At 51.7% G+C, this 26,642-nt stretch overlaps 1 protein-coding gene across 19 annotated transcripts in view; it reads left to right on the top strand.

The window, feature by feature from the left end:
- The window catches only part of PTPRF (protein tyrosine phosphatase receptor type F), a 374,760-nt gene extending 351,107 nt beyond the window's left edge, over positions 1–23,653 (top strand). For all 19 annotated transcript variants that reach the window (XM_026790433.2, XM_014276090.3, XM_014276085.3 and 16 more), the window contains 11 exons: positions 5,062–5,185; positions 7,131–7,306; positions 13,205–13,324; positions 14,360–14,514; positions 15,796–16,081; positions 17,682–17,860; positions 20,311–20,437; positions 20,660–20,785; positions 21,413–21,567; positions 21,700–21,835; positions 21,971–23,653. In XM_026790433.2, coding sequence (XP_026646234.2) covers positions 5,062–5,185; positions 7,131–7,306; positions 13,205–13,324; positions 14,360–14,514; positions 15,796–16,081; positions 17,682–17,860; positions 20,311–20,437; positions 20,660–20,785; positions 21,413–21,567; positions 21,700–21,835; positions 21,971–22,039 — 1,653 coding nt within the window. In that variant the 3' untranslated portion in view covers positions 22,040–23,653. The remainder of the gene's footprint in view (positions 1–5,061; positions 5,186–7,130; positions 7,307–13,204; positions 13,325–14,359; positions 14,515–15,795; positions 16,082–17,681; positions 17,861–20,310; positions 20,438–20,659; positions 20,786–21,412; positions 21,568–21,699; positions 21,836–21,970) is intronic.
- The last annotated feature ends 2,989 nt before the right edge of the window (positions 23,654–26,642 follow it).

Below are 26,642 nucleotides of genomic sequence, written 5' to 3'. Positions count from 1 at the left end.
GAGCAAATATTTAACAGCACTTTTAACCATTGAGGCCAGCTGGCCTAGAGCCATCAGTCTGGCACTTGCCTCGGCTGTGCAAGCAATAGCAGGGTAACCTAGACACAGGTGACATGAAACAAGACCTGTCAGCACCTCCCCACATGCCTGGGAAGGGGGCAGGAAGGGTGGCAGAGATTTCTCACAGCCATCTGACCTCTATTCCCACAGTGAGAGAACAAATAATATTGCTCACACCAGTGTGCCAGCCTGCCTGGCCGTGCAGCCCATGTGACAAAGCCAGCACAGAGCAAGCTGAGGGCTGGCTGCAGTGAGCAGGCTGATGAGCTGTGGGTGAGCCCTCACCCCTGGCACCTGGGAGCCGTCCCAGCTGTACCTCCTGGTACCCCTGGTGCTGCAGGACAGGCTGAAATGCAGCTGCTGGGAGCTGAGCCGTCTGCAGGCACAGTTCAGTGCTGCCATCTGCTCTGGCACAGGACAGAGCACAGAGCACAGCCCCACAACGCTGCACAGGCAGGGAGCAAGCTGGGGAGCAGGGCACAAGGGTCTGGCAGCTGCTTCTGGCCTGGCTGCACCAGGAGAGTATTTCATTTTTAGTGTACAGTGAAAGCTGCAGCGAATTTACAGTGTGGGATTAATGGAATTAGATAAGTAGAAGGAAGGCTGAGCCCCTGACTGTGGATGTGCAGGTGGTGGCAGGCGCTGCCGCTGTGTTGGAGCTCCTCCTGTGGGCGCCTTCCCACGCTGCAGCCTGTGCTCCCGGGGTGGGATCCCTGCCTGGTCTGCACGCACACACCCCATCTCACACTCCTGCTGTGGGATCCACCAAGCTGAGCATTGCTGGCCCCTTTGGTGCTGTTAGCAAACACAGGGCAGGCTGGCTCCAACCAGCACTGCTTCCTGCTCTCTTGTATTGCCTTAGATCCTGCATCACCTTCCCAGAAGATTTTTTCCTTATTCCTTTCCAAAGTGCATCCTGAGGCTATTGCCCCTCATGTCCATCCATTGTGTGGCCCCCAGGAGCAGAGCAGAGCAGGTGATGAGAGCCTGGCAGTGTGGCACTGCCTGGCATGTTAGCTCTTAGTAATCTTTAGGTTGTGTGAGATTTCACTGTGCTCCTGCTTCCTAGTGTGGCAGGGAGGCTGCAGACCTTTCCTCACAGTTTCCTGTGGAGAGAAGCATTGGTGGTTTGCCCAAACCCTGTATTCACTTCCATTTCCCATAAAGCCTCTGAGGACACTGCACCTCCCGTGCCTGCGGCCCTGGCAAGGCAGGTCAGGTAGCAGCAGAGGTGTTTGGGTCCCTGGGGCCAGTGAGCCCAGGAGGATCAGGGTGGCACCCAGGGAGCCTTGATTTAATGGCTTGCTGGGTTTAATGGCTCATTGGAAGCTGCCTGGCAGACACAGGGCGCTCACGTTCCAGTAATAAGAATAATAAGGCTGAAGTGCTGCCAGCCATTGATTCAGAGGCACATTATGTCCTCATTTGAGGCGTGGTGCAGATTGACAGTGGTCAATGCTCCTGCTAATGTGGTTGATTACACAGGAGGACAGGAAGCACTCACTGCCTGTGCATCTTCCTGTCCCCGTGCCCTTGTGCAGCTCCCTGAGCTGCTGTGCTGCCCCGGGCACTGCCTGCCTGGGCTCTCCATGCCTGCCAGCAGCAGAGGCAGCAGCAGGGCCTCGGCAAGCAGAGATATTTTGGAACTGCACTAAGGAAGGGGAGCAGCAAGCCGGAGGTGGATTGTATGTGAGAGTCAAACTGGCACTCAGGGATGTTTGCAAGGCATTTGTAAAGTGCTCCAGAGTCTGTCAAGGAAAGAGCCTTTTTCCAATCCTTTTTCAATGGTCTGATTCTGTCTTTATGGCAGTAGCAGCAGGGATCCCTGAACTGCTTTGGTGAATTGTTCCTTGCACTTCCATGCTGGGAAGGAGGAGTTTTACTAATTGGGCTTTTTCTTAATTTGCACTTGCTGTCTTACAGCATCTCCCTGTCACTTTAAAGCAAAGCAAAAGTCATGGTGCTTTTAAGTTTCCTCCTGGCTCATTTCCTTCCAATTTCCCAGCCCTTCTGCTTTCTAGGAAGAGTGTGTTTGTTGGCAGTGTTACTCTGATCAAGTTTTGGGATGAAGCAGTGATTCCATGAGCCCCCAGAAAGAAACAGGAGCAGACTCCTGGTGCCAAGGCAGTTGTGGAGCAAGGTGGGGAGACGAGGCAGTGCTACTGCAACAGGGGCTGCAGAGCATTGTACAGAGATGGGACAAGACTTGCCAACCACTGCTCCATGTAGGGACTCCAACTCACTCCAAGCAGCCCATCATCCTCCCATTTATTTACTCATTTGTTTGCCTTAAAGGGGGGAACAGGTGTACATTAATTCATCACCAGAGTTTAAATTAAATCATTTTACTTCTAAATGAGTCACTAATTTGCAGGAGTATTTAATTAGAGCCTCTTTGCACTCAGGTGCTGTAGTAGTTCTGACTTTCTCACCTGTTTGCCCTCTTAAGAGGCTGATGATGATTAGACCATTTCTGCACATACTCATTGCACATCAAAGCTATTAACCCTAATGGCAACACCTTGATGCTCCTCCTCCATTCTGGAGGCTCTTGGCAGCCTTGTCCTCCCCTAGGAAATTACCCTTTCCTCTGCTGTGGCAGGACACAGACTTGCTGTGCAATGCACTCCGCACCCCACAGCTGGGTCAGCCCTGCAGCCTTTTGGCAGGGATTTGCAGCATAGATTGAGCAGGAACAATTGCACTGAGCTCTGCTGCAGGGGTAGGGCTCACTCCAGCACCCACCTGTGCCCACTGAGAGTGTTCACAGAGTGCAATTATAGCTGGTGCTTCGTTGGGTTGCTTCTTCACAGCAAGAAGATGCTCACTGATAACTTCAGAGCCACCACCAGCTAGTCAAGTCTCTTCATGGGCTGTCTATGCAGACTAAGGCCACCTTTCTGAAAAACAGGTTTTATTTATGTTTCTAATAGGCATTGGTGGGTCCATATTTTCCTCATTAGTTTGTCTATTTGTGCTTCTCCTTCCCTGTGCTCCATATTGATCAGACTGATGTCAAAACCTCACTTACTTATCTCTACTCCAAAACATAAAGTCCTTTCATATTATATTCCTCTTTTTTTTTTCATGTCTTCGATTATTTCTGCATTCCCCTTGTGTAGTTCAGGCCCACCATTGGTGGGCAGCATCTTCCCTGCCACACACTTGAGAGTGGGGAGCATCTAAAGAGCAGATCCCCTGAGCAGCCTGCAAAATACAGGTGCCTGAATGAAATGAAGTGACCCAGAGAGCTGTGCTGAGATGTGTCTGCCTGGGCAGAGGAGTGTGCGAGGCCTGTGGCAGCCAGGCTGTGTGTTTGCAGCCAGAAGTGGTGCTTGCAGCCTCCACTCCCAGCATCCTGGCTGCAGCGCCTCTGAGCACAGCGGCTGCCTGCTTATTACACTGATAATAGAAAATTACAGGTTTTCTGTAGGAAATGTCTATTTACATCCTACATTTCCCAAACTACCTATTAGCATCGCTGTGATGTCACATCCTCCTGTGCCTTTTCGTCAGCACTGGCCCCTCTACCTGCAGGCAGCCTGGGCCACACCTGGGCACAGACAGCTGCCACCTGGCGCAGCACTGGCCGTGCCCTGCATGTGCTGCAAAGCCCTCAGGGCTGGTGCAGCAATGCGGGCACTACCTGTGCTCCATGCTCAAGCCAGTGCCCACAGCCACTGCTGGTTGCTTGGGAAATGCCTGCTCCACAGCACAGGAGCAGAGGGGACATCAGTGGTTGTCACTTTGTGCACAGCTGGTGGTTGGTGGAACTGAGCAGAGGGACCATGAGAGCTGTTCATGTCAGCTCAGTCAGGGAACTGTGCTTCCCACCTCAGCCTTTTGCTCACAGCTGATCCAGAGCTGACAGGCATTTCACTGCCTGAGAAACCTTCTGACAGGGCTCTTCCAGGCAGTGAACACAGATGCCTGCAGGGAGCATAGCATGCAGTGCTTCCCTTGGCCTATTTCCCCAGTGTTTTGTCCATGGGCCAGCAAAATTTCAGAGACCCCAAGCTGGAGCAAGGTTTTAAGGTTTTGACAGTGTTGTTAATTCTGGGGGGAAGGGAGTTGACTAATTTCTGGTGTAGCTGCTTGCCCCCAGCTTGCCCAGGGCTGCATGTGCAGAGCAAGTCCCTGCTTGAGGCGTGTGTCTCGTGTGCCTCTCGGACAACAAGAACATCCCATCTCAGAGGGGATGGTGCTTTGGGGATGGTCCTTGTTCACCTTGCTCTGTGCATGCACTGAGACAATAGAGAAGGCTTTGGGAAGAGGCTGCCTGGCCATGGAGCAGCCATGGACTGGGTGCACTAGCACGTGGCTTGTGGAAGAAGCACTGGGTGCTTCCAGGTGGGAGTGGGATGTGTGCTTTTCAGGCAGTTGCATAGTGTGCAGGCCAAGATTTATAACCACGTCTCTTCTCCACGTTTATAGTTTCTTGTCACTCTATTAACTCAAACGAGAGATGTTTACATTGCATAAGTAGCTGGAGCAGTGGATAGTAACCTATTAATTTTCATGACTATTCCCTGGCAAATGCTTACAGGCTGTGTTGCAGGACACTAATACCAAAAGCTCCTGGGGCACAAGACACCCAGGGCTTGCTGTATTTCAAGAGGCTGCAGTTCAACAGCTAATAAAACTGCTAGGTCAAGATCTGCGCAGTCAGGTCTCTCTGGAATCCTGGCAGAAGACCAAATTTCTGCTGATGAGTAGCTCCAGAGGAAAGGATGAGCATGCAGCAGAGATGAAGACTCATCTGCAGTAAGCTGCCCCAGTGAGGGACTGCTTTGCCTGCAGATAGTGGGACGCATGTGCCACTGGAAACTGGTTTTCAATGTGGTCTGGCTTGATCCTACTGCCGTGGACACCCATGGAAGCTGTGTGTGGCTGGGGAAAGGTTTGCAGGGCAATGCAGATTTCCTGACTGAATCCCATGTGCTGCAGCACTCCCATGTGCTGGAACCGCTACTAATTCCTTCCTTCTCCTTCTCTCCACAGTCCATTGATCCTGGGCAGCAGTTCACCTGGGAGAACTCCAACCTGGAAGTGAATAAACCGAAAAACCGCTATGCAAATGTGATCGCCTATGACCACTCGCGTGTCATCCTGACTTCCATCGATGGTAAGAGTCACTGCACTGGGCACCCAACAAGCAGCTGAGCCTGACTGTAGCAAGGAGACCATCTTTTTGTGTGTTCTCAGCTGAGCAGGAAAAAAACCACCAAGCATCAGCATAATCAGATGTGTGTTCTGGCTGGCCAGAAGAGAAAGGGCACTGTAAAGCTTCCCCAGTGTCCTCAGAGCAGTGTGTTCTGTGTGGTTGCTTCTTAGTACTGCTGGCAGCAAACATGTCTGTCCCAGCAGCCTCCTCTCCCACTGTCCTCTCTGTGTGACTTCAGCTGCCTTCCTCACTACATGGTGAAGCATGGCACTGTTAGTGCCATTGCCACCCTCTGTCCCAACACAATCGTAGGGCCAGTATCTTTCTCTGAGACTTGTCAATATATGGGCCCAAATAAGTGCCCAGAGTGGCACAGGGTGAGGGGTGCTCCTTCCCCTGGGACATCAGACTCCATCCATCCCTGTCCTCCGTGAAAGCATCAGGCCCTGGTGTCCATAGCACTGATCCCCATGACTCCAAGAACCAGCCCCACATCCCTGGAGTTTGGGCTAATACACGTTTCTAGTCCTGTTGCACACAGAGGAGCTGGGGCCCAAGCTCACCCATTTCCCTTGTTCTATAAACCAGCACCCAGCTGCTCACCCCGATCTGAGCCCACTGATGGAGGATGGGGAAGATCCAGCTAATTCAATGCACCCTGCCTGGGGAAGACCTGGCTTTGTGCACAGGGGGCCCTCCAGTCACTAGCATCCTTTTTTGGGAGATGGAAAAGCCTTCTCTGATGGTAATGCACTATTCATCCTCTTCAAGAGGAGGAGAGGCAGCCAATCAGTCCCTCACAGCAAGCCCTGTTCAGCACCAGCAGCAGCAGTGTGAAGGCCTGGCATGTCTGCTCATGGGCAAACCCTGGCAGACAGCTGTGGGGTGAGCACACGGGGGAATCCCTGCTTTCCAGGCTGACTCAGTTGCTGTAAGTAGTGTCTGTGCCTTCCTGGGAACTGTTCCCAAAGCACCCTGCCAGCCCCGTGCCGCCCATGCCAAGGAGCCAAGCGCTGCACTCCAGCTGCTGCCGCCCCCAGCGCTGCCAGCACCTGCTGTCTGCTGGAGACTGCTGAGACCTGGAGATCAGAGCTGTGGAGTTCTCCCCAGGACAAAAGGACGAGGGGTGACCCCCAGCTTTATTTCCTTTGTCTAATGAAATGCAGATGCTCTCTCCTGGGGAGACAATGAGATTCCTGCTGCTTTCTATCCCTGCAGCCTGGGCAGCCCATGCTGAGCAGAGTTTGGAAGCAGCCTCAGGCCTCTGCTTTGCCAAATTTATTTTAGTAACTATGTGTTTGCATTTTAAAGGCCTTTACGAAAAATTCCTTTCCTTAAAGTGGTGGAGGCCTCGTGTGGGCTGGAGCAGCCTCTGCCAGCAGGCAGCAGAAGGGGTCTCACACTGAAGGGTTTCAGTGGTGGTAGGAGGAAGATCTCTGGCTCCTTGGGGATAGTTGTCCCTGCAGGAAGAATGGGGGAACATCCTTGCCTGACATCCCTTGCTAACAGAGACAAGCTAATAAAGGAGCCTCATTTTTAAAAGGTGCTGTAGGACCATAACAAATTGCTGGTGAATTTAAGACAATTATTTCAGTCAGTTGCTTGGGGCCATATGAGCTCCTTAATATTCCTGACTGTGAATTTTCCTTTGTGTGCATGTGGCAGCTGTCTCTCTGCTTTGGTGTTGCCTGCTTGTTGCATTAATGTGGGAGTTATAAAGGATTCTTCTTTTTTTCAGGCACCATCCCTGTGCTTTGCAGGATCCCTGGAAGAGATCCTGACATCACCCCATAAAGGAGAGCCTTGTGAACATGCCAGCCTCTTCTCCTGCCTGTGGGGCCAGCAGAGCAGTAGGTCCAGGGCTGTGGGCTTACCCCAGTAACTCTTGTGCTCTTTCTCCCCGCAGGGGTCCCAGGCAGTGATTACATCAACGCCAATTACATCGATGGCTATCGGAAGCAGAACGCCTACATCGCCACGCAGGGACCACTGCCAGAAACCCTCAGCGACTTCTGGAGGATGGTGTGGGAACAGAGAACAGCAACTATAGTCATGATGACCAGGCTGGAGGAGAAGTCCAGGGTACAGTGTGTGCTTTCTCTCTTTTCTGGAGCTGTTGTGGGGAAGAAAGGAGGAATGGGAGCGCTTCACAGCATAAGGCATAAGGGCACCCCGGGAGGGGCAGCTCCAGTGATGTGGCTCACTGCTTCCTGCAGCCCAGCAACAAATGCCTTGTAAGCATATCCCTGTGGGGCAAAAGGGTGGCAAACCCTCCTGTTGCTGGCCTGCTCGTTTAGCTCTGTTTTGCCCGCATATCTGCATGTGCACCCATCCTTTCCTGCTCACATCACATCAAAGGGGGAAAGGAAAGCTCTGAGGTGGAGAGTGTGGACCACCCCAGAAGCGAAGAAGCTGCAATATTTGGGTGGGACTGGCAGCATCCAGCAGCCTGACAGGGCCCTGGCATTTCTGGTAACACAGGGGCATGGCTGACAGGGTCTCATTGCAATAACAAGACTAATTTGTGCCTTGTCCAATGACAACATGTATAAATTATCAGCTTACACTGCCAGGATTAGATATTCCGATGTAATAAATGCAAAGCTGCCTGCAGACCATGAGGAAGGCAAGAGCTGGAGAGGGAGTGGGAGCTCTCACTGCAGATGATACAGTTTTCGTGACAGAGGTTCTTACTCAGCCCCTGAAGCAGGAGTTTGTAAGCTGTGACCAAGTGCTCCTGCACCCAGATGCACCCTTTGGGCAAAGCCTGCCCAAGGATGAGGCAGCTTCTGCCTCTCATGATTCAGTTTGCTCCTAAAAGTAAAATTTTAGCAGTGAGCATTTGTACTAGCAGAATATTTTAGTGTTGCCATGCCAACAGCAGAAGGGGCTTGTGCACTCAAGCTGTGAAGCACTGATTATTTTTAGCCCAATAAGCTCATTCTTGAGAAGCAGAAATGGTCAAGTTTGGGTTTAGTCAAAACTTTTGCCTGCATGCTCTCCCTCCATTTCAAAGCTTTAGCACTGAAATGCTCACAGGGGTGTCCCAGCCCACCCTGACTGGGAGGAAGTGGCTGGAACCACCAATCACCATGGCAAAACAGATCTGCTTCTCCTAATGTGCAAAAAACAGGCATTGTTGATGGGTTTCCTGACATCTTCAAATGCCCTTCAGCCTGTAGGGAAAAAGAGCATTCTTTGGAGATGAGCTGTCTCTAGAGATCCAACCCCAGCTTTGCACTGTGCTTCCTGCTGCAGAGCCCTGGCTGTTCTGTCCGATGGCCACTGTCACCCACTCAGGGTGACAGGGAAATGATTCTGACCTGCCCTGTGGCTCAGGGATTAGCACACTCTGGGCTAAGCAAGATCAGAAGCTTCTGATGAACTGTACTCTGCAGCTGAGGGTTATATGGGGACATTTTTGTGCCTTCACATTTCAGTGATGGAGCATATATTTGAAGAACAAGGAAAAGCCCTTCTGTGTTGCCAAATAAATCCATGCCTGGAATCTTGACTCGCTTAACTTCTGGGCTTCTTAGTTATGGCAAGGCACTCCAAGGTGCATATTTCTTGAAGATAACAGGTTTCCTCTGACCCCAGAGGGACTCATCTTTGCCTGAGGTGTCTGTGCTGCTGAGCTGTGTGTTATCTCCCCCCAGCACACCCCATCCTATCCTGCAGTATTTTGTTTGTCTGTCCCAAACACAGTGCGTGTGATCAGGGTTTTGGTGACATTGAGTCCTTGTTATGGGCAGGAGGTGACCAGAGCCCTCAGAGAATCTCAGGCAGCCTGCCTGATTGGGCAGACTGCCCAGGGGCTCCAGGCTGACCTGACCAGACCCAGACCCCTGCATTTGCTCCCTGGCACTGCCTGCCTGTGTCCTGCTGCCTCTTTGGCACATGCCCAGCACTAATGAGAAGTGGGCAGTTTCTCTGGCTCTGTGGGACAGGCAGGTTGCCAGGAGAGGCAGTGGAGAAGCCTGGTCACTCCTAAGTTGAACAGTGATCCACAGCAAGGACTTCCCTGAATGTGTTTGCTGTACCCTGTAGGTGTCTCAGGGCATTCCCTCACAGCAGGGATCTGGTGGGGAGCTGTGATGTGGACTTGCAGGAGATTATTTTCTCTGAGGGTTTTTGTAGTCTTTTTCAGCATCTTCAAAGGCAAGATTGCTTTTAGTCACCTTCCTGCTCTGCTTTTCCTCATGCCCTTTTGGTGAGGGCTAGAGCTCTCTTGGGAGCAGACCTTTTAGGGACCAGTGAAGATCCTAATCCCAGTCATTGCCCATTGCTCCAAACTTTCAACCCGAGTCACTCTTTTGCAGTTCATTCTGCTCCAGCGACCTCAAACTTCATCTGATGTAACCCCTTGGGTCCCTGCAGCGTTGCTGCCTGCTGCTGCTCATGCTGCTGTGGGACAGCACTGCTCCAGGCAGTCACATGGCATCCCAGCATTACCCAAGGGTGACCTTGCTTGAGAGTCCCCTTGCCCAGGCACTTTGGCACTGGCACAGGCACAGGACTGTGTGTCCAGCTGCAGAGCCCGGGGTGGGCAGCAGGGCCTCATGGAGAGCTGCCCACTGCAGAGCAGGCTCTGCTGCCTTTCCAGGCGAGCTCCCCAGGTCACCCTCAGCACTGCTGTGATAAGCCAACCAGGACCAGCAGCAGCTTGGCAGCCCTGTGGGGGTGACACTGCTTTAAAGGATTCCTGAGCTGCAGAGGGGAAAAAAAAATCTTTAAAGAGCATCAGCTTTTATGGTCTGCAATTTTAGCTGGCTTGATGGTCTAAATCATCCTCCCTTTTTCATGTTTTCACAAAGTGAGAAGCACATAAAGGATAGAAATGGCTGGATTGTGCAATTTAGCTGCCTTCAAAGCTTTACAATCAGTTTCAGAATCATTTGGTGGCAGTTCAGAAACACACATTGTAGATTAGCTTTCCCCAAGCTGCGAGCGTGGTGTGTCCCTGCCGGGCTGTGTTGCCAGGAGAGAGGCATTAAAGCAGGATTTCTCCTACCCTGGGCTATCCCCTAGAGCCTGGCAGAGCCAAGTCTCCCACAGCAGTGCCGTGGGTTGTTCTGTTCCAGCCCAGAGCACCAAGCAGCCTTCTCTGGAGTGTGATGTCCCCTGGCATTTCATGTCCTCGGGAGGGGGTGTTAAGAGGCTGGTGCTCACGGGCCCTGGGGAAGAGAAGCCTGGCAGCCACACGATGCTCCAGCCCTTCTGCTGACAGCAGTGCCATCTGGAGCGTGTGAGCAGGGCTGGGGGCAGAGCACAGCTCTCAAGCTGAAGAGAGGTGCCCGGCTGCTCTTGGGCTCAGGGCATCAAAGGGGAGGAACAGGAGCCACTCAGCAAAGCTGCAATAAATGGCTGTTCAGGACATTACTGTGCTCCTTAAGTTAATGAGAAACAAGCACTGCCAGAAGAAAACATCTCTTATCTGCTTTAGTGCCACAGTGCATCGGCTTCAGCATAAAATTTACAGAGCTTGAAAATGGGGCATAAACATTATGGGTAAATTTGGCAGAAAATGTGACTGACTCTTATCTGGTCATGAATAAATAATTTTCAATTACCAGCCCAGGCATTGCTATTATCCCACACAGGGAACTCCTCTGAAGTTTGTTTTGTGCACGAGTACACAGCCCTGCAGCGTGTGGGTGGCAGGAGGGGACTGCTGTCCCCTGAGGTGTAGGCTCAGGCACAGGAACAGGCTGTGCTGTTCCCCTGAAACATCCCCTGCAAAGCACAGCAAGCAGCTGTCCCGAGCACTTGCAGGATGCCATGCTGCTCTCCTCTCCCTTAGAGAGGGTCACATTGTCCCCAAGCCAGGCAAGACAAACTCAGACCTCATGGAGACAGCCTGCAGGTGGCACCCACTCATGAGGATGGGATCAGTTTAGCTGTGAAATAACGTTTGTGACTTCCAAGTTGCTGGTGCTGCAGCCAGTCAGCACCAAATGCTCTGTGCCAAGTGAGGAAGAGGAATAATAATAATAATCCTGAGATGATTGCAGGGCCTGCCATGTTGCCACAGATCCAAGGCAGCACAGCAGCCCAAGCAGCAGGAGACGCTGGGCAGGAGGCAGCAGAGCTGTTCTGCTTGCACAGGCACCTGCAGTACCCCATTAGGCAGCCTTGCTCCAGGCACTTCTGCCAGGGCAGGCCTTACTGTCAGCAGAACCCAAAAAGCAGGGAGAGGTGCATCCCTCTGACTCCAGGCTGCTGCACTCCAGAGCCAGAGTGCAGGATGAGGGCTCTCAGCTCTCACAAGCCCCACCCTGCTGCAAGTGGTTTCAATTAAAAGGCAGAACTTCATTGATTCCTAATTAAGCTTATTGTTTCCCTTCCCACGCATTCCCTGTAAACACATTCTGCTAATAATGAAGTTTACTATTCCTTGACAAGCACAGATGATCTCCCATTCACTCCTCTCTCCTCGGGTGGGAAACCGTTTTCACTGTGGTGCACATGGGTGGGAATGAAGTCTTCCTCCTGTCAGCCAGGCACTGTGGCTCTGCAGGGTGGGGGAGCCAGGTACCAGATGAAGCAGAGATGCTGAGGGTGCCAATTAAATAGGGAGCTTGGGGCTTCACAGGAAAAAAAAAAAAGAAATGGAGGAGTAGTTTGAAAACACTGAGCTGTGAAGAGGAGGAGGAGAGCAGCAGCATGTGAGCAGGGAGGGATGTGCAGGGAGGTGAAGGGGGCAGAGGGATGGGCCCCTGGGGATGTGTTTGGCTGTCTGCCAAGAGGGATGCAACAAAAGCTGTGACCAGTTGCTCAAAACACCCTGACTGCAGAGTTGGAAAGGGATTATAAGGATGATGCAAGGCAGGAGGTTTCTAGGGAGCAGCAGTGTTTTCATGATGGGACAGTGCTGCCTGCAGGAAGGGGCTGAAGGGATAGTTTGGCCACAGTCTGTGTCTAAGCTGCCATCTGTTCCTTGCAGAGCCATTTTGAAACACTTGGGAGATGTAGAATTTCAGGGATGTGCCACCTGTCACAGGGGCATGTTGGTGTTGCTTGGTGATGCTCAATGCACTCAAGCCTGCAGCAGGGCAGAGAGGGTGGATACAGCATCCAGGCTGGAGCCCTGCATGGGCTGTGTCCCACCTGTCTCAAAGGTGGTCTGCTGCCCAAGGCCATGCTGGCAGGGCACCGTGGGAGACTGTGGATGTTATGGGAAAGGTAATGCCTGTTGCTGTGATCTGTGCTGGACTCAGCTCTGTCCTGCCACAGCTGTGGGTCAAGGACGCCAGGCTGGTGTAGCTGGGAGCTGGTGGGGATACAGACTGCATCTCATTCACCTCAGCTGCCCTTTGAGTACAGCAGTGCCCACAGAAACCACCATTTCCTCCTCCCTGCTGCACTAGTTCTTCTCCCATTATCCCACAGCAGCCCACCTTCTCTTCATCCACGTCAAGCTCAGGCAGGGGTGGTCCAGGCAAAGCGTCAAAGATGCCCATCTCACCAAACAGGAGGCGGAGAAGTACTACAGCAGGCACAAATCACTGCTAGGAATTGCTGCTCACTGTCTTGGTATCTGGTGTTGCTCTTGTTGCTCTTGTCTGGTGGCCTGTCCCCTTTGCCACTTCCACCAATGGCTCCAGGGGAAAAGGAAAATCCCTCTTTCAATGAGTAGCCACTCACTGAGATCAGCTCAGTTGGTCAGAGCATGGTGCTAATAACACCAAGATTGGTTCAATTCCCATATGGGCCATTCACTTGAGAGTTGGACTGGATAGTCCTTGTGGGTCAGTTTAGCTCAGATTATTCTTTTGAAGGGGTCCAGCGGGTGCTGCCTTTTTGCTGGGGATTGGGACACTCTGGGGGAAGGAAATCTGGGTTTTAGAGCCCTCCGCTCCTCTCCCCGCACAATGAGTCATTTCTTTCTTTACCCTTTGAAGGGCAGAGCCCTGTTCCTCATCCCAGATGCCCCAGCCAGCAGCCAATCACTGACCCATTTTCCTCACCACCCTGCAGGTAAAGTGTGACCAGTACTGGCCGAGCCGGGGCACAGAAACCTATGGGATGATCCAGGTGGTCCTGCTGGATACAGTGGAGCTGGCGACCTACACCGTGCGCACCTTCGCGCTGTACAAGGTACGGGACTGCCTGCTGCTGCTTCACGTATTGCAGAGATGCTTCCCAAGGCTGCAGGGTGCCCCATGGCCCACAGGCCGTGGCCACTGGCTGCACCTGGCTTGGCCAGGCATGAGCCATGTCTCACAGATGGGCTGCAGGAGGTGATCAGGTGCAGGTTGTGCATCTGGCTACCACTGGACTCTGGCCAGGATAATTGATGCTCTTCTGTGTGCTTCCTCTGATGGGCCCAGGAACAGGGCTGTTCTTGCCTCTGGTGAGTGTACAGGTAGCAGCTGTCCTCCCATTAGAGAGACAACATAGGAAGCAGTGAATTTTTATCACTCCTGTCACTAATAATGCAAATGGAGGGGCTATTTCTGACATGAGCATAAACCCTTCTCTCCTGCCTGCTGCATTCCTCATTAGTGTTTGGAAATCCCTGGGGGCAGTGCCAGCAGCAGTGTCAATGCAGACAGGCTTTGCAGCAAGTGCTTCTGTGCGTGACTGAGTCTGGGCCAGGAGCCCAATGCTCAGGGGGGACACACTCGTGCCCCAGGAAGGCCCCAGCAGCCACACAGCCATTCCTACCACTTGCTGCATAGATCACTCAGCCAAGCCCAGAGAGGAGCAGGGCAGTCTGCAGTCACAGGCTGGTCACCCAGCCCAGGGATACCATGATGCAGAGGAGCAGGGAGGGAGCTGGCTGCTGTAGCCCCTTCCATGTCCAGTGGCTATTTTCCATGAACATGCAGTGAGTATGCAGGTAGTGCACCTGTGCTATGCAGAAAAGAGTCTTTCACCTTCCCTGCAGTCTGCTCTACTCCTGCAGAGATGCTCTGTTGTCTGTAAAACTGCCTTTCTACAGAGCATCTGTATGTATAGGAGCTTTGCAATAAACCTGTGTTTTTCCTCCGAATTTTCACTGGTGAATGCACAGTATATGCATCATCACACAGAGCTTTGCTTGCCTGTGGCTGTTGTTGCCCTATCAGTGGGTTCCTGCACTGGGATGAGATGTTCTCATGCAAAACAACTCTTCTTTGTCTTTGACAGAATGGCTCCAATGAGAAGACAGAGCTGCGGCAGTTCCAGTTCATGGCTTGGCCCGACCACGGGGTGCCAGAATACCCCACCCCAATCCTCGCTTTCCTGCGGCGGGTCAAGGCCTGCAACCCAACAGATGCTGGGCCCATGGTTGTGCACTGCAGGTAGGACTATGTTTGTCTTCTGGCTGCAGGAGCTTTAACCTGTCTGAAAGTGGAGTCTCCCCTTCTTGTGAGAAAGGTTTCATAGTAGCATAACCTGCCCTGCATGCTTGGGCTGGCAGCAGAACAGGCCCAGCAGCCGTAGAGCAGTGATGGCATTTGTGTTTCTACTGCTGTACCAGATTAAACAGCACTGCTATATGGAGAGCCTTAGAAAGCACATTTTCCTGCAAAACTGCAAGTGCCATTTAAAAATTAAATTATCTGTGCCCAGCATAAGTCGGTAGTACCTTCAGATGCACATCACTGACAGAAATGCATGCAGTGACCTCTATGAGCATTCATATGCAGTATTTACAGCCATACTCTTTCACAGGGTAGAAAGGCAGCTCTTAAGGCAAAATATTAGTCTACTAAGGCTCAGCATCTTACCCAGCCAAGATTTATTTGTAGCAGCCAAGAGGGGACTGTTACTGAACAAACCACTCCATCATTGCTGTTTCAGCATACGCCTTACCAGCAGTGTTTAATGCTCTTCTTTCATGCTCTGTTTCAGATGGTAGTGGGGTGTAATTAACACACAAACAAGCTGTATTAAAGCCTTGTTAAGGATATGACTTGCACCATAAATGAGGGAATGCCTAGCTCCCTACCTCTGTCTGTGTTTACATGTCACAACAGTGTATCTGCTGTTTTCAGGGTGCTCTCAGAGTGAGTAGCTTGAGGCTTGCTACTGCCTGTCCAGCAGCTGTGGAGAGGCATTTGGTGCTTGAGCAAAGGGCTCAGCACAGTGATGCATAACCTCAGCTTTCTGCTTCCCCTCTCAGGCTGGCCATGCTCATTTTAGGAGTGAGGAGACAGTGACCCAGGTTAGGGGACAAGCAGGCTGGAAATTACTGACTTCACTGGTGTTAGGGCCCAGCCTGCTCTTCATGTCTTCTGACTTCACACACACATGTGTGTCACTCTCCTGCCTGTTAAGCACATTTCTCTTTCCCTTGTGGAGGGGCTGCCAGCCACCACAGGGATCAGCAGGGTGACACCATGTCTTTTCCACTCTAGCAGTGAAAGGGGGACAGCAGAAAGGCTGAGGAGCCTCTCACATTCTCCAGTGATTCTCTCCCTCGCTCCTCCTGTCACTTCTTGTTTGGACTTCACTCACAGAGAGCAGCCTTTACTCCCCTTGTGTGCCCTAAGTCTGGGTGATCTGTGAAGCACAGTTGGAGCTTGTGTGACATCTCTAGGAGACAGTGTCATCTCAGACCGTGTGCTTTGCTCCTGCAGTGCTGGCGTGGGCCGAACCGGCTGCTTCATTGTCATCGATGCCATGCTGGAGCGGATGAAGCACGAGAAGACCGTGGACATCTACGGGCACGTGACGTGCATGCGCTCCCAGCGCAACTACATGGTGCAGACAGAGGACCAGTACATCTTCATCCACGAGGCCTTGCTGGAGGCCGCCACGTGCGGCAACACCGAGGTGCCCGCGCGCAACCTCTTCGCCCACATCCAGAAGCTGACCCAGGTGCCACCAGGCGAGAGCGTCACTGAAATGGAGCTGGAATTCAAGGTTGGTGGCAGAGCCCCAGCACCCCACTTCCCTAATGCCCCATCTCTGCCCACAGAGCTCCACGGGCTGCTCGTCCAGGGGTTGGGAGAGGTGGGCTATGGATCATTACAGACAGTTATTCTTTTGTGTGTTTCTAAAGCAGGTAGGCAGTGATTTAAAATACATTAGAATTGTAAAGCTTGTGTCGGCTGTGGTCCCCCCTGGATTGGTAGCTTCTGGGGATGATATAAAAGGCAGATGGATGTGCAGTTCCCAGCAGCACATTCTGCTCTAGGTTCACTGTGCGGCAGGAGCTGCATCTGAAATCAGATGCATATCATGTTAGTGATAATTGATGTTACTGTGAACAACTTGTCTGGAAACAGCTCCAATTTAAATATGTGAGACATTTCTGGTCTCATTTCGTCAGTGCTAAGCTCTGTAATCTTTTAACCACCTCAACACCAAGCCTCACTGTTTAGAATTGGTGAAGGCAGTGTTTTAAGGCACACCATTTTTAAGAAGCCAAGCCCACATTTTTCTGCCTGTGTCTGTGTATGCCAACTGCAGATATTTATTACAGCCTTGGAGCTGAATTGAGCTCTGTTAAGTGCCCATATTCTCAGATGAGGTGCATTAGTCCAGTGAACTTTTGCAGGGGAATATAGCTCACGCAGGGAGGCAGCAGACCATGCAGGCTGTGAAATGAACTGCAGCAGTACACCTTCACCCTGGGGATTCCCTCCAAGTGACAAAGGAGCAGGAGAGGCAAAATATTGACTTTTCATGTAAACTGGGAATAGTTGAGAAGCTCTGTCCTATGGTTATCAGAGCTGCTGGTATCCTGGGTTTGGAACAGTAAAACATGCTTCCTGAGTATCTCATAGTGACACTCCTCAGGAGAGCCACAGAATTGTGCTCAACTCAAGCAATTCTGTTGTAAGAAAGACAAAATTTTACTTTTCTTCCATTTCTCCAAAGGTGTCTTGACAACAGTAGTAAATTGCCCCTCTCTGTGCCCTGGCAGTGTCCACTGCATGGGAAACCCTGGGGAGCAGGATATGGGAGGGCCTCCCATGGCTGAATTGCTCTCCAGAAAGCAACTCTGTCCTCCTGCAGAGAGCTCTCCTGAGGTCAGCTTGCCACTCACAGATAGAAGGGTGGTTCTGGAGATGCTGGAGGCAGTCTTTTGGGGAAGGAAAAAAAAAAAAAAAAACAAAAAAACTGGGGGAAGGAAGAGTCACTTCTGTTTGAATCTGCCAGCAGATCTAAGTAACACATTTACCATGACTCCAGTTTACAGGACTCAAAGATTATGTCTCACAGCAGTTACCCAAAATATATCTTCTTTACCTAAAACTGTCACAATTCTCACATTTTCTTGGGTTCTTCTGGGGTGAGAAGTAAATAACAAGATATTGTTGGAAGAGGAAAAGCTTTGCTTCCCTGCCGCCACCAAGCATACAACCCTGGCTCAGAGAGACACGAAGCTTCTTGGCTCAGTGTGTCAGAGAGCTGCTCTGGGTCTCCCCTACACTACATGGCTGCTGCCAGGATCCCAGTTCTGCCCCCAGACTGCTGCATCTCCAGCAGGGATCTGATGTGTCTCCTCCTCTTTCAGCTGCTGGCCAATTCTAAAGCACATACCTCACGTTTCATCAGTGCCAACCTCCCTTGCAACAAATTCAAGAACCGCCTCGTGAACATCATGCCGTATGAGCTGACAAGAGTCTGCCTGCAGCCCATCCGCGGCGTCGAGGGCTCTGACTACATCAATGCCAGCTTCATAGATGGCTACAGGTAAGGATTACCTTGGATGACAGTGCCAGCTTGGCTGCCTGCTTGGAAACCCAGGCAGAGCTGCCTTCTCTTTCCCAAGGACTGGTCCTGACCGCCTGAATTGGGCTGGGGACCACTTTGTTGCATTTTATCTATTTCCATCTTCTCAGACACTGCAGTGTGTGTAGTTACAATATGTGAAGACTGCCTGTGAGTGAGGGCTGCCAGGCTGGCTTGTGTTGCTGTAGACAGATGTCCACATGGCTGGAGTGGCAGGCTGTGTTGGCTTCTGTGGAGGTTTTATGGGATATGCTGGTAGGCATCCCTTGGCTTGTGTTTTACATCTACAGTACCTAACTCAAACCTGTCTCCCAGCTGTAGCAGCTAGAGTTAGGAGTGCACTTCCACTGAGTGGCTGATCCAGGCAGCAGCTCAAAGCTTGTTCCGTGTCTTGATTTTGGGAGGAGTCTGGATCCTCAGGCAGGGCTGGTGCTGGACACTGGGAAGCCCATCACCCGGTTACTCTCTCCAGAACACAGTTTAGAAAGACAAATTAAGATCTAGTGGGGCTGTAGTGCTTAAGTTTTCTGTATCTGTCTGCTGATGTCTCATTCTCAGATGCTAAATGCCAGGAGAGAAGAATAGCCCAGTGGCCACATCCCCTTCCCAAACGACCCCTAGACAATAATCCAAACCAAATCACAATTATGCACATAAAAGGCTTTTTCCTGTCACCTGTGTGTGCACCATCACTGTAAGATCATCCCTCATGTGCACCATCATCAGTTCTGGAGTGGGGAATGCAATAATAGATGTGGCACATGTCCCTTCCAACTTAGCTTTGCCTACCTGCCTCTTTTGGAGTGGTAACCTCCCAGATGCAAAAGGCACTGCCAAAGGGAACAAATGTGGGTGCAGCCAGGCTAGCAGCTCTGTGCCTTGTTGCTGCTCCAGCAGCTGAGCCCAGCAAGAGTTCCCAGGGAGAAGGACTACATGGAGGCAAGAGTGGACAAGGAACAAAAGGGGAGCAACCCTGGGAGCATCCCAACACAGGAAAACTGAAGCAAGCCAGGCTCTCTCAGGGTGGGATAGAGTAATAGGGAGGGATGAAGGGGCTGGAGAAAAGCTGTCACAGAGCAGAGAGAGCCTCCACTACCTCCTGGGTGTATGGCACAGAGTCACCCACCACCAGTCATTAATGCCACTGCCTGGATGTAGCCTAAGTCTGACAGATGGACTGCAGCCACTGTCCTGGCTCCAAAGCTGATGGAGAGCAACACTGGCTTTGCCTCTTGGTGATGCTACGGAGGGAGGGAGAGAGCTGCCATCACAGCAGGTGGTACCATTTCATGTGCTACTTACCCTATCCCCAAGTTCTGTTATCTCTTCCCATCCCTTCCTTTGAGCCATCATTATTCTGGTTATCTCAAATCAATTGGCTTTAGGTCCTGCAGATATCACTGATGCTGCATCTTTATTAGCTTTTTCACTTCGTTCTGCATCCCCATTCCCTGTTTTTTACTATGTGTTATAAATCCACCTTGAAGCAGCCCCTGTCTGCATCCCGCATGTTACAGCTGCCCTGCAGCACGTTCATTAATTTAGCACCATTAAAAATAGCACCAGTAGAGGGATGAAGACAGAACCGAGGGAGGAAGGCAGGGTGGAAGAAGCCAGCCCTGGTCCCGCGGGCTCCAGCGCCCCACAGTGGTGAAGCCAGCCCGGGCTCGGGTGTGCCAGGCTGGGAGCTCAGAGAGCCTCAGTACCAGCATGCCAGAGCTGAGTCCAGAGCACCAAGGGGGCTTTCTTCAGGGTGGGGGCTATTCTGGGGCAGGTGGCACAGAAAATTAGGAGAGGTGCTCTGGTTGGCAGTGGAACCAAAAACAAATTCTGAAGCTTTAGAAAAGCAGACAAAACTGTATTCATGGTTTCCACACTGCCCTCGTTACTGTCTGGAGTGTAATCCAGGTGACCTGGTTCAGCTGCTCTGTGTTTTCCCATGCAATGGGAGGGACGGCAGGTACTGCAGAGAGGTAAAGTACAGGAACACAGGAGTGCTGCTGGGATCATCCCCAAGCACAGTCCCTCTTTCCAGCCCCGGTGGGTGCTGGCAGCCTGCTGGTGGGGGCCTGGGTGCCAAGAGGGTAAAACAGGCAGGGCTGGGGACAAGCCTGCCCTTGACAAGAAGCAGCAAGAGGCAGGGCTGGGGATGCCGTCACCCCAGCAAGGACTAAGAGTTTTTCTGGATCCTCCAAGCTGTGCTTACTGTGTCTGTGGGGAGCACTTAGAGGACAAGTGCTGGACCAGCTCACCTCTCTCCCAGAGCCCATGGCTCATCCTACAGCTGGATTGTCAGACTTGCTCCCTGGTACCATGGGGCCCTGCCTCCAGCTCACCCAGCCCACAGCCCCCAGAAGCAGCTGCTGCCCATCTCTGAGGAGCCGCTCTGAGCACCATTTTGTTTGTCACAGGCAGCAGAAGGCCTACATTGCCACGCAGGGACCACTGGCCGAGACCACAGAGGATTTCTGGCGGATGCTCTGGGAGCACGACTCCACCATTGTGGTGATGTTGACAAAGCTGCGTGAGATGGGCCGGGTACGAGTCCTGCTGTGGGGACAAGGGGGCTCTGGGGCTGCTGTCTGTGGGCTCACAGTCTTTGGTTCACCTCAGTCTGTGTTTGACACCACTCACTCTGGGTGACTCCCCTCTGTCTGATGGCTGACCCTGTGGCCCCACAACCACATAGGCACCCAGGGAGCGGGAGGGAGGAGCAGCAGCTTGTCAGTGCTAATGTCTTACCCTGCTGCTCATCCACAGGAGAAGTGCCATCAGTACTGGCCTGCAGAGCGCTCTGCCCGGTACCAGTACTTTGTGGTGGACCCCATGGCAGAGTACAACATGCCACAGTACATCCTCCGGGAGTTCAAGGTGACGGATGCCAGGGTGAGTGCATCTGCTGGCTCCCCAGCTCCTCTGCCTCTTGTGCCTCTGCCCTACCCAGGCCAGTCAAGGGAGTATGCAACAGCTCCTGGAGAAACGAGAAAGCAAATGCTGCCTTGCACCGCAGGCAAAAAGGGCTGCTACGTACCACCTATTGCACCTCTCTCCACAGATTTCTGCCCTGCCAGCTGTGTCAGCCCCATGAACAGCTCAGGGATCCTTGTAAGCACCAGACCCTGCCGTGCCTGTGCTGCTCACTTGAGCAAGCATTTAACATAGGTCCACGTCCCCCTGCACGTAGAGTCTGTGTGTGCAGCATCTGACTGGGCACAGGACTCCTGTGTTACAATAAACATTGTTCTAGGGTGGAGTTGGGCCCCAAACACTGACCCAATGGACTCTGTAGGGGCCCAAAGGCCTGCTCAGCTAAGCTACCCTGGGGTGAACATGAGAGAACAGAGACAGGTCCCAAACATGCAGCAAATGATCTGCCTGGGCTCACCTGTGGCCTTTGCATCTTTTCACCTGGCTTGGTTCAGGGGGTCTGAGAGTAGGTCAGAGCACCAGTGCTGAGGGGAGTGAGATCAGGCCCTCACTGATGGTTCACTTCTAACACCCCTCTCCCTGCAGGATGGCCAGTCACGGACCATCCGCCAGTTCCAGTTCACAGACTGGCCGGAACAGGGAGTGCCAAAGACAGGAGAGGGCTTCATCGACTTCATTGGGCAGGTGCACAAGACCAAGGAGCAGTTTGGGCAGGATGGGCCCATCACAGTGCACTGCAGGTAAGGACTGCAGCCTCACCCCAGTGAGCAGGTCCCTGTGCTCCAGGAGCAGCTTGCACCTCTCCTAGGAGCTCTGCAGAGCCTTTCTGGGGCTGGCAGGACTCACAGCAGCCCCTCTTGCTCCCTGTGCAGTGCCGGGGTTGGGCGCACGGGCGTGTTCATCACACTCAGCATTGTGCTAGAGAGGATGCGCTACGAGGGCGTGGTGGACATGTTCCAGATGGTGAAGACCTTGCGGACGCAGCGGCCGGCCATGGTGCAGACAGAGGTGAGCTCCCCTCCTGTGCGTGGCAGTGGAGATCTGTGGGAGAAGGGAGGGCCCTGATGTCTCTGGATGCTGGACCCCACAGCCCACTGTCCTTGTGTCCCCACTGCTCATGTTTCCCTCGTTGGTGCCTTGCAGGACCAGTACCAGCTGTGCTACAGAGCCGCACTGGAGTACCTTGGCAGCTTCGACCACTATGCAACGTAACAGTGCTTTCCTCCAGTCGCGGTGGGGATGTCTAGGAGTGGAGATGGGTCCCTGTGAGCCAGAGCCGCCCATTCCTCAGTCCTTCTGTACAGGTGGAGGTACTGCCCAGGCCGCAGGCCTCCACGCCAACCAGTTCTGACCACGGCATTTAGGAATTTAGCCCCAGCGCCAAATGAGGGAATCCGACTCCAAAAGCATTTCCAGTCTCTGGCTGAATTTCTGCTCATGTGCATCTCTCACCCTCTCTCATGCCGACTGCATTTCACAGCAAGGCTTTAGGTGGGTGGAATGGGATCTTTTTTTTAAACATGTAAAATAGTTACTAGTGGTTTTTATAATCTTCTCTCTCTTTATTTTTTATTTTTTGCAAGTCTTAATGTTTTGCCCAAGCAGAACTGGACCCGCCAAACCTTTGGGAGTTGGGTTTTGTTTTTTTAATTTCCTTTTGCTTTTACATTTTTTACTGCCCTGTGTTTATTTCAGCCCAGTCACTGCTGGTTCTGCCCATTTTAGTGCAGCTTCCTTGGTAATTCGCAGCAGCTGGCTTGTGGTTCCTGCCCATCTACATTCCCCATAGGCTTTTTAATCCTCTGTAGAATATGAAATTTCATGGAACTGGACCTAAGCTACCAATTATTTTTTTAGTCTTCTCCCTCCCCCCCCCCCATTATTTCCTTAGTAGGTTTGGGTTTGGGAGGGCCATATAGGGTCGCTGGAGAAGCGTCCCTTTGTCAGCTGGAAACTGTTCAGTCCTATTACAATACGTGTTCAACCAATCCAGTGACCGTGTGTATTGGCAGATCCTGATATGACGTGAGTTGTCGTCGCCTTGTTTGTGAGAGACCCGAAATCCCGGGCTCCAGGCATTGGAACCTCTTTTTGTGTGTCTTGCTGGAAAGGGGGCAGGAGTAGTGAGGGGGTCCCACAGTTCCCCAGGGAGGGGATGGAAAGAGCAAGACACGGCCCTTTGTGTTAACCCCACGGTTCTGTGCGTGCAAGCGCCATCCTGTCACCTCTCACCAGTGGAGTGCATCAGAGCATTGACAAAGGCAAGGAGCACAAGCCCAGCTGATCCACAGCAGAGCTGGACCATCTCGCTTTGGAAGCAGGGTACTGCAGGGAAGGGGAGGGGAGTACACATGGCTTCAGAGGTTGGGTGTATCTATAATTTCTGCTATCCTGCAAATGTTAAGAGTCACTAGAATATTGTACTTTCCGCTACTTCAGGATGTTCTAATGAACCAATGTGGCAAGACTACTGGACTTAATTTAATGGTACTATATATTAATACTCCTTATTATATCACGCTTGCACTAAAGATGGGGAGTGAGCAGCCCTCTTTTGAGTGCATTGAGTTATGAATAAAGGTGGTGGAAGGGTATCTAATTGTATTATCACATGTATTCCGAATGTTAAGAATCCAAGCTACGTTGAAATCAGCAATCCAGGGTTGGTAATGTTGGAGGACACATTCATTTTTACCTTGTGGATGCATAGTGCTGTAGGGGTCACTGTTGTATACAGTCTGTTTTCTATTTGTTAATAAAAAAAATCTACAGCATCATTGCATAATTCTTGATGTTAATAAATTTGAATAATTGGGTTTCATACAAGCTGGCTTTCCTGTCTGTTTCTTCTGCAATAAGGAGAGGCCACAGAACCCTTTAGCAGTGGGCACACTCCTCAGCCCTTGGCAGGTAAGTTCTTTCCCACAGGTATGTGCCAGCCATGAGTGTGCTGCACTTCCTACAGGGACCCTGTGCCTTCAGGGTGCTTGGAAACCTGCTGTGACAATTCCCTTTGTGCATATGTGTGCTCACCTCCTGTCCGCCTGCAGTTGTAGGGGAGTGCACTGGCTGGATGTGCAGGAAAGAGAGGGGTCAGTGGTGATGGCTTTGGTGGCAATAGTAGTAATTGGCACCCTCCTGGACACTGCAGCAACGCTGCTCTGTAGCACTGAGCGCAATTGTGTATTCAGAGTTAGTGCTCAGCAGCAAAGCTGTCACACAGCCCCTGGCTGCAGAGCAGCACCCATTTGTTCAGGTGTGAGACCTGCCCAGACTGCCAGCCTTGCCTGCTCTGTGTGGAGAGCCCAGGCCAGCCCTGCCCTTGTGTGCATTGCAAAGCTGAAATGTCAGCTCCTGGAGAGAGCAGCACCTGCACACAGCACAGGTGTGTGAGGGGAAACCAATGCAAGGGGCAGAACCACATGGATCAGGGCCCTGGGGTATTTCCAGCCTTCCCAGGGGAGCCAAATCTGCCCTGGCCAGCATATCCATGATGGGTGGGAGTGCATGGCAGACTGATGAGCTTTTCCTAGTGTGGCTATGGGCACCAGGGTGATTCCTCAGTGACTGCTGGAGCTCACTCACACATAGCATTCCCTGCCAGGCCAGACCAGTTCCTGGGTAGGTGCCAGATGCAGGAATGTTTTCCCCTTGCCTGGCTCATTGTTCCTAGTGTTGGGCAGCCTCACTGGGGATGCAGATCCAAGGGCAAAGCAAGCTCCTGCCCTTGTGAGGCAGCACATGTGCAGGTGTGTGGGGGCATGTGCCAGGGTTGCTGGCAGTGGGATGCTTGTCATCACTGTGGGGCCCAGGATGGCAGAGTGGCACAGCCAAATAAGTGAACCCCTGCTCACACACGGGTGTGTCTGGGGAGGAAGGGCACCGTGCTCAGTGCTGGCAGCCAGCCAGCTGGGAGATGGGCAGTGAGCACCTGCCTGTGCTGCAGCAGCAGTGCTCGGGTTGTGCTGCCAAATTACAGGTGGTGACTGCTTCTGCCACTCACTGAGCACTCACCAGGACTGCCACACGGGCAGCACGGAGCTTTAGTCCATGTACAGCCTTGAACGCAGAGATTCTCACCAAAAGTTGCAAAGTTGCCAGAACACTTACAGATATGCACATGTGCATGGACCTTCTTTCTCCTCATCCAGGAACACTTTGGACTTCATTCCCCACCTGTGGGCTTGTCTGTGGACTGAGTAGAAGTACAAGGAGGCAGAGAAAGGGTGAAGAATTTCAGCATGGAATGCACAAAGAATAAGATGAGTGAGCCCAGGCCTCAGAGACAAGGCTATTGCTGGTAGCCACATGGCCAAAGCCTCATGCTGACCTCACAGACCAGGAGAGGCTCAGTGCACAAACTGTGAGGATGTGCCACCTTGGCAAGGGGACAGGCTCCCAGAGGTCAGCAAAAACAGCTCTGACAGCTTTTCTCCAGCCCCTTTGTCCACTCCTCTGGCTCCTCACACAAAGCCAACACTTCTCCAAAGGGAATGGACTCATATAATTTTAAAAACACTTATTCTTTGAACATTTATTTCCCATTATTTCTATGTATCTCACAAAATAAAAGGGGAACAAAAAAACCATGGTGCATGGTGGATCAACAGCAATGCCAGCCTGATCTGCCCCCTGAGCCAGCACTACAGCTTGTACCACACTGCAGGCAGAGACACCCTGCTTCTTCCCAGGGCTTGGTACTGACATTCCTGAGCTGCACTGCTCAGCTTTTCCCAGTTAGAAAGGATTTCCACAGCTGGCTTTTTTTTTTTTTTTTTTTTTTGCATAATTTTCTTTGGTATCAGCCTGAGACTTTTCCCACCCTCTGGTATCAGTACCACACTGAGCTCCAGATCTGAAGGAATGGTCTGGACATGGTGCTGTAAGACACTTTAGCTTCTTGTGTTTGGAGTTTTAAACAGACCATTATTGCACTAAGCAATGGAGCTGGGGTATTATTGCTGCCTTTTTTTCTCCAGTGAAAATTTTCCATTCCTTAGTTAATACCAGGTAGCCCCAGTGCAGCCTCAGATAAGCAGCTCTGTAAAGGCCACAGTTTGGCAGGTGGGACAGCAGCTAAATGGCAGCCAGTCAAAGGTGAATTTCTGGGCACTGAGGTGCCCTTCTGCTCTTTCATATTTTTTATGCATACCATTGATGTTGTAGCAGGAGCTGTGCAGGCACTGCCCAAGCTTGGCTTGCCTCCTAGTGATATTAACTCACAGGATCATAGAGTGGTTTGGGTTAGAAAAGACCTTTAAAGATCAGCTATTTCAAATAACATCCTGACCAAGCACTATCCCTTTGGGGTTCCATTGCTTTAAATTTTGTTTTTCAAAGGCAAAATACTTGTTAAATAAGGAAAAAGAAATAGCTGTAACACTGAAAAAATCTGAGCAGACTCTGCACAGTAGCTTGGCAACTCCTTCCCCCACAGTCTTCAAATTTCTTGTCCTCAGCAACATTGCCATCTTCATTTGTAACATTTCCTAGTTGAGAGTGACTTTTTTTTCCTCTTTTTTCCTTTTTTTCCTGTTTGACCTGGTTCATTTCTGAGGGCAGGAATAATACTGATCCTTCCAATTAAAAGCTCATTGCTGCCCTTTTGCCCGTTATAATAAGCAATCTCAGTCCTCGGTAACAATTACAGGTTATCTTCTGTGCCTACACGTTTCTGCTCACAGGAACACTTTGCCACTTGTCATCTTGAAAAGGCTGACTCGTGTCTCCTGAGGGCAGCAGGGCAAGAGAGGTGATTCTGCCCCTCTACTTCTCTCTTTTGAGATCCCACCTGGAGCTCTGTGTCCAGCTCTGG

Source organism: Zonotrichia albicollis, chromosome 8 (genome assembly GCF_047830755.1).
Source record: "Zonotrichia albicollis isolate bZonAlb1 chromosome 8, bZonAlb1.hap1, whole genome shotgun sequence".
Taxonomy (NCBI): Eukaryota; Metazoa; Chordata; class Aves; order Passeriformes; family Passerellidae; genus Zonotrichia; species Zonotrichia albicollis.
The sequence above is the reverse complement of the archived record's forward strand: the minus strand, read 5'-3'. Positions and strand labels throughout refer to the sequence as shown.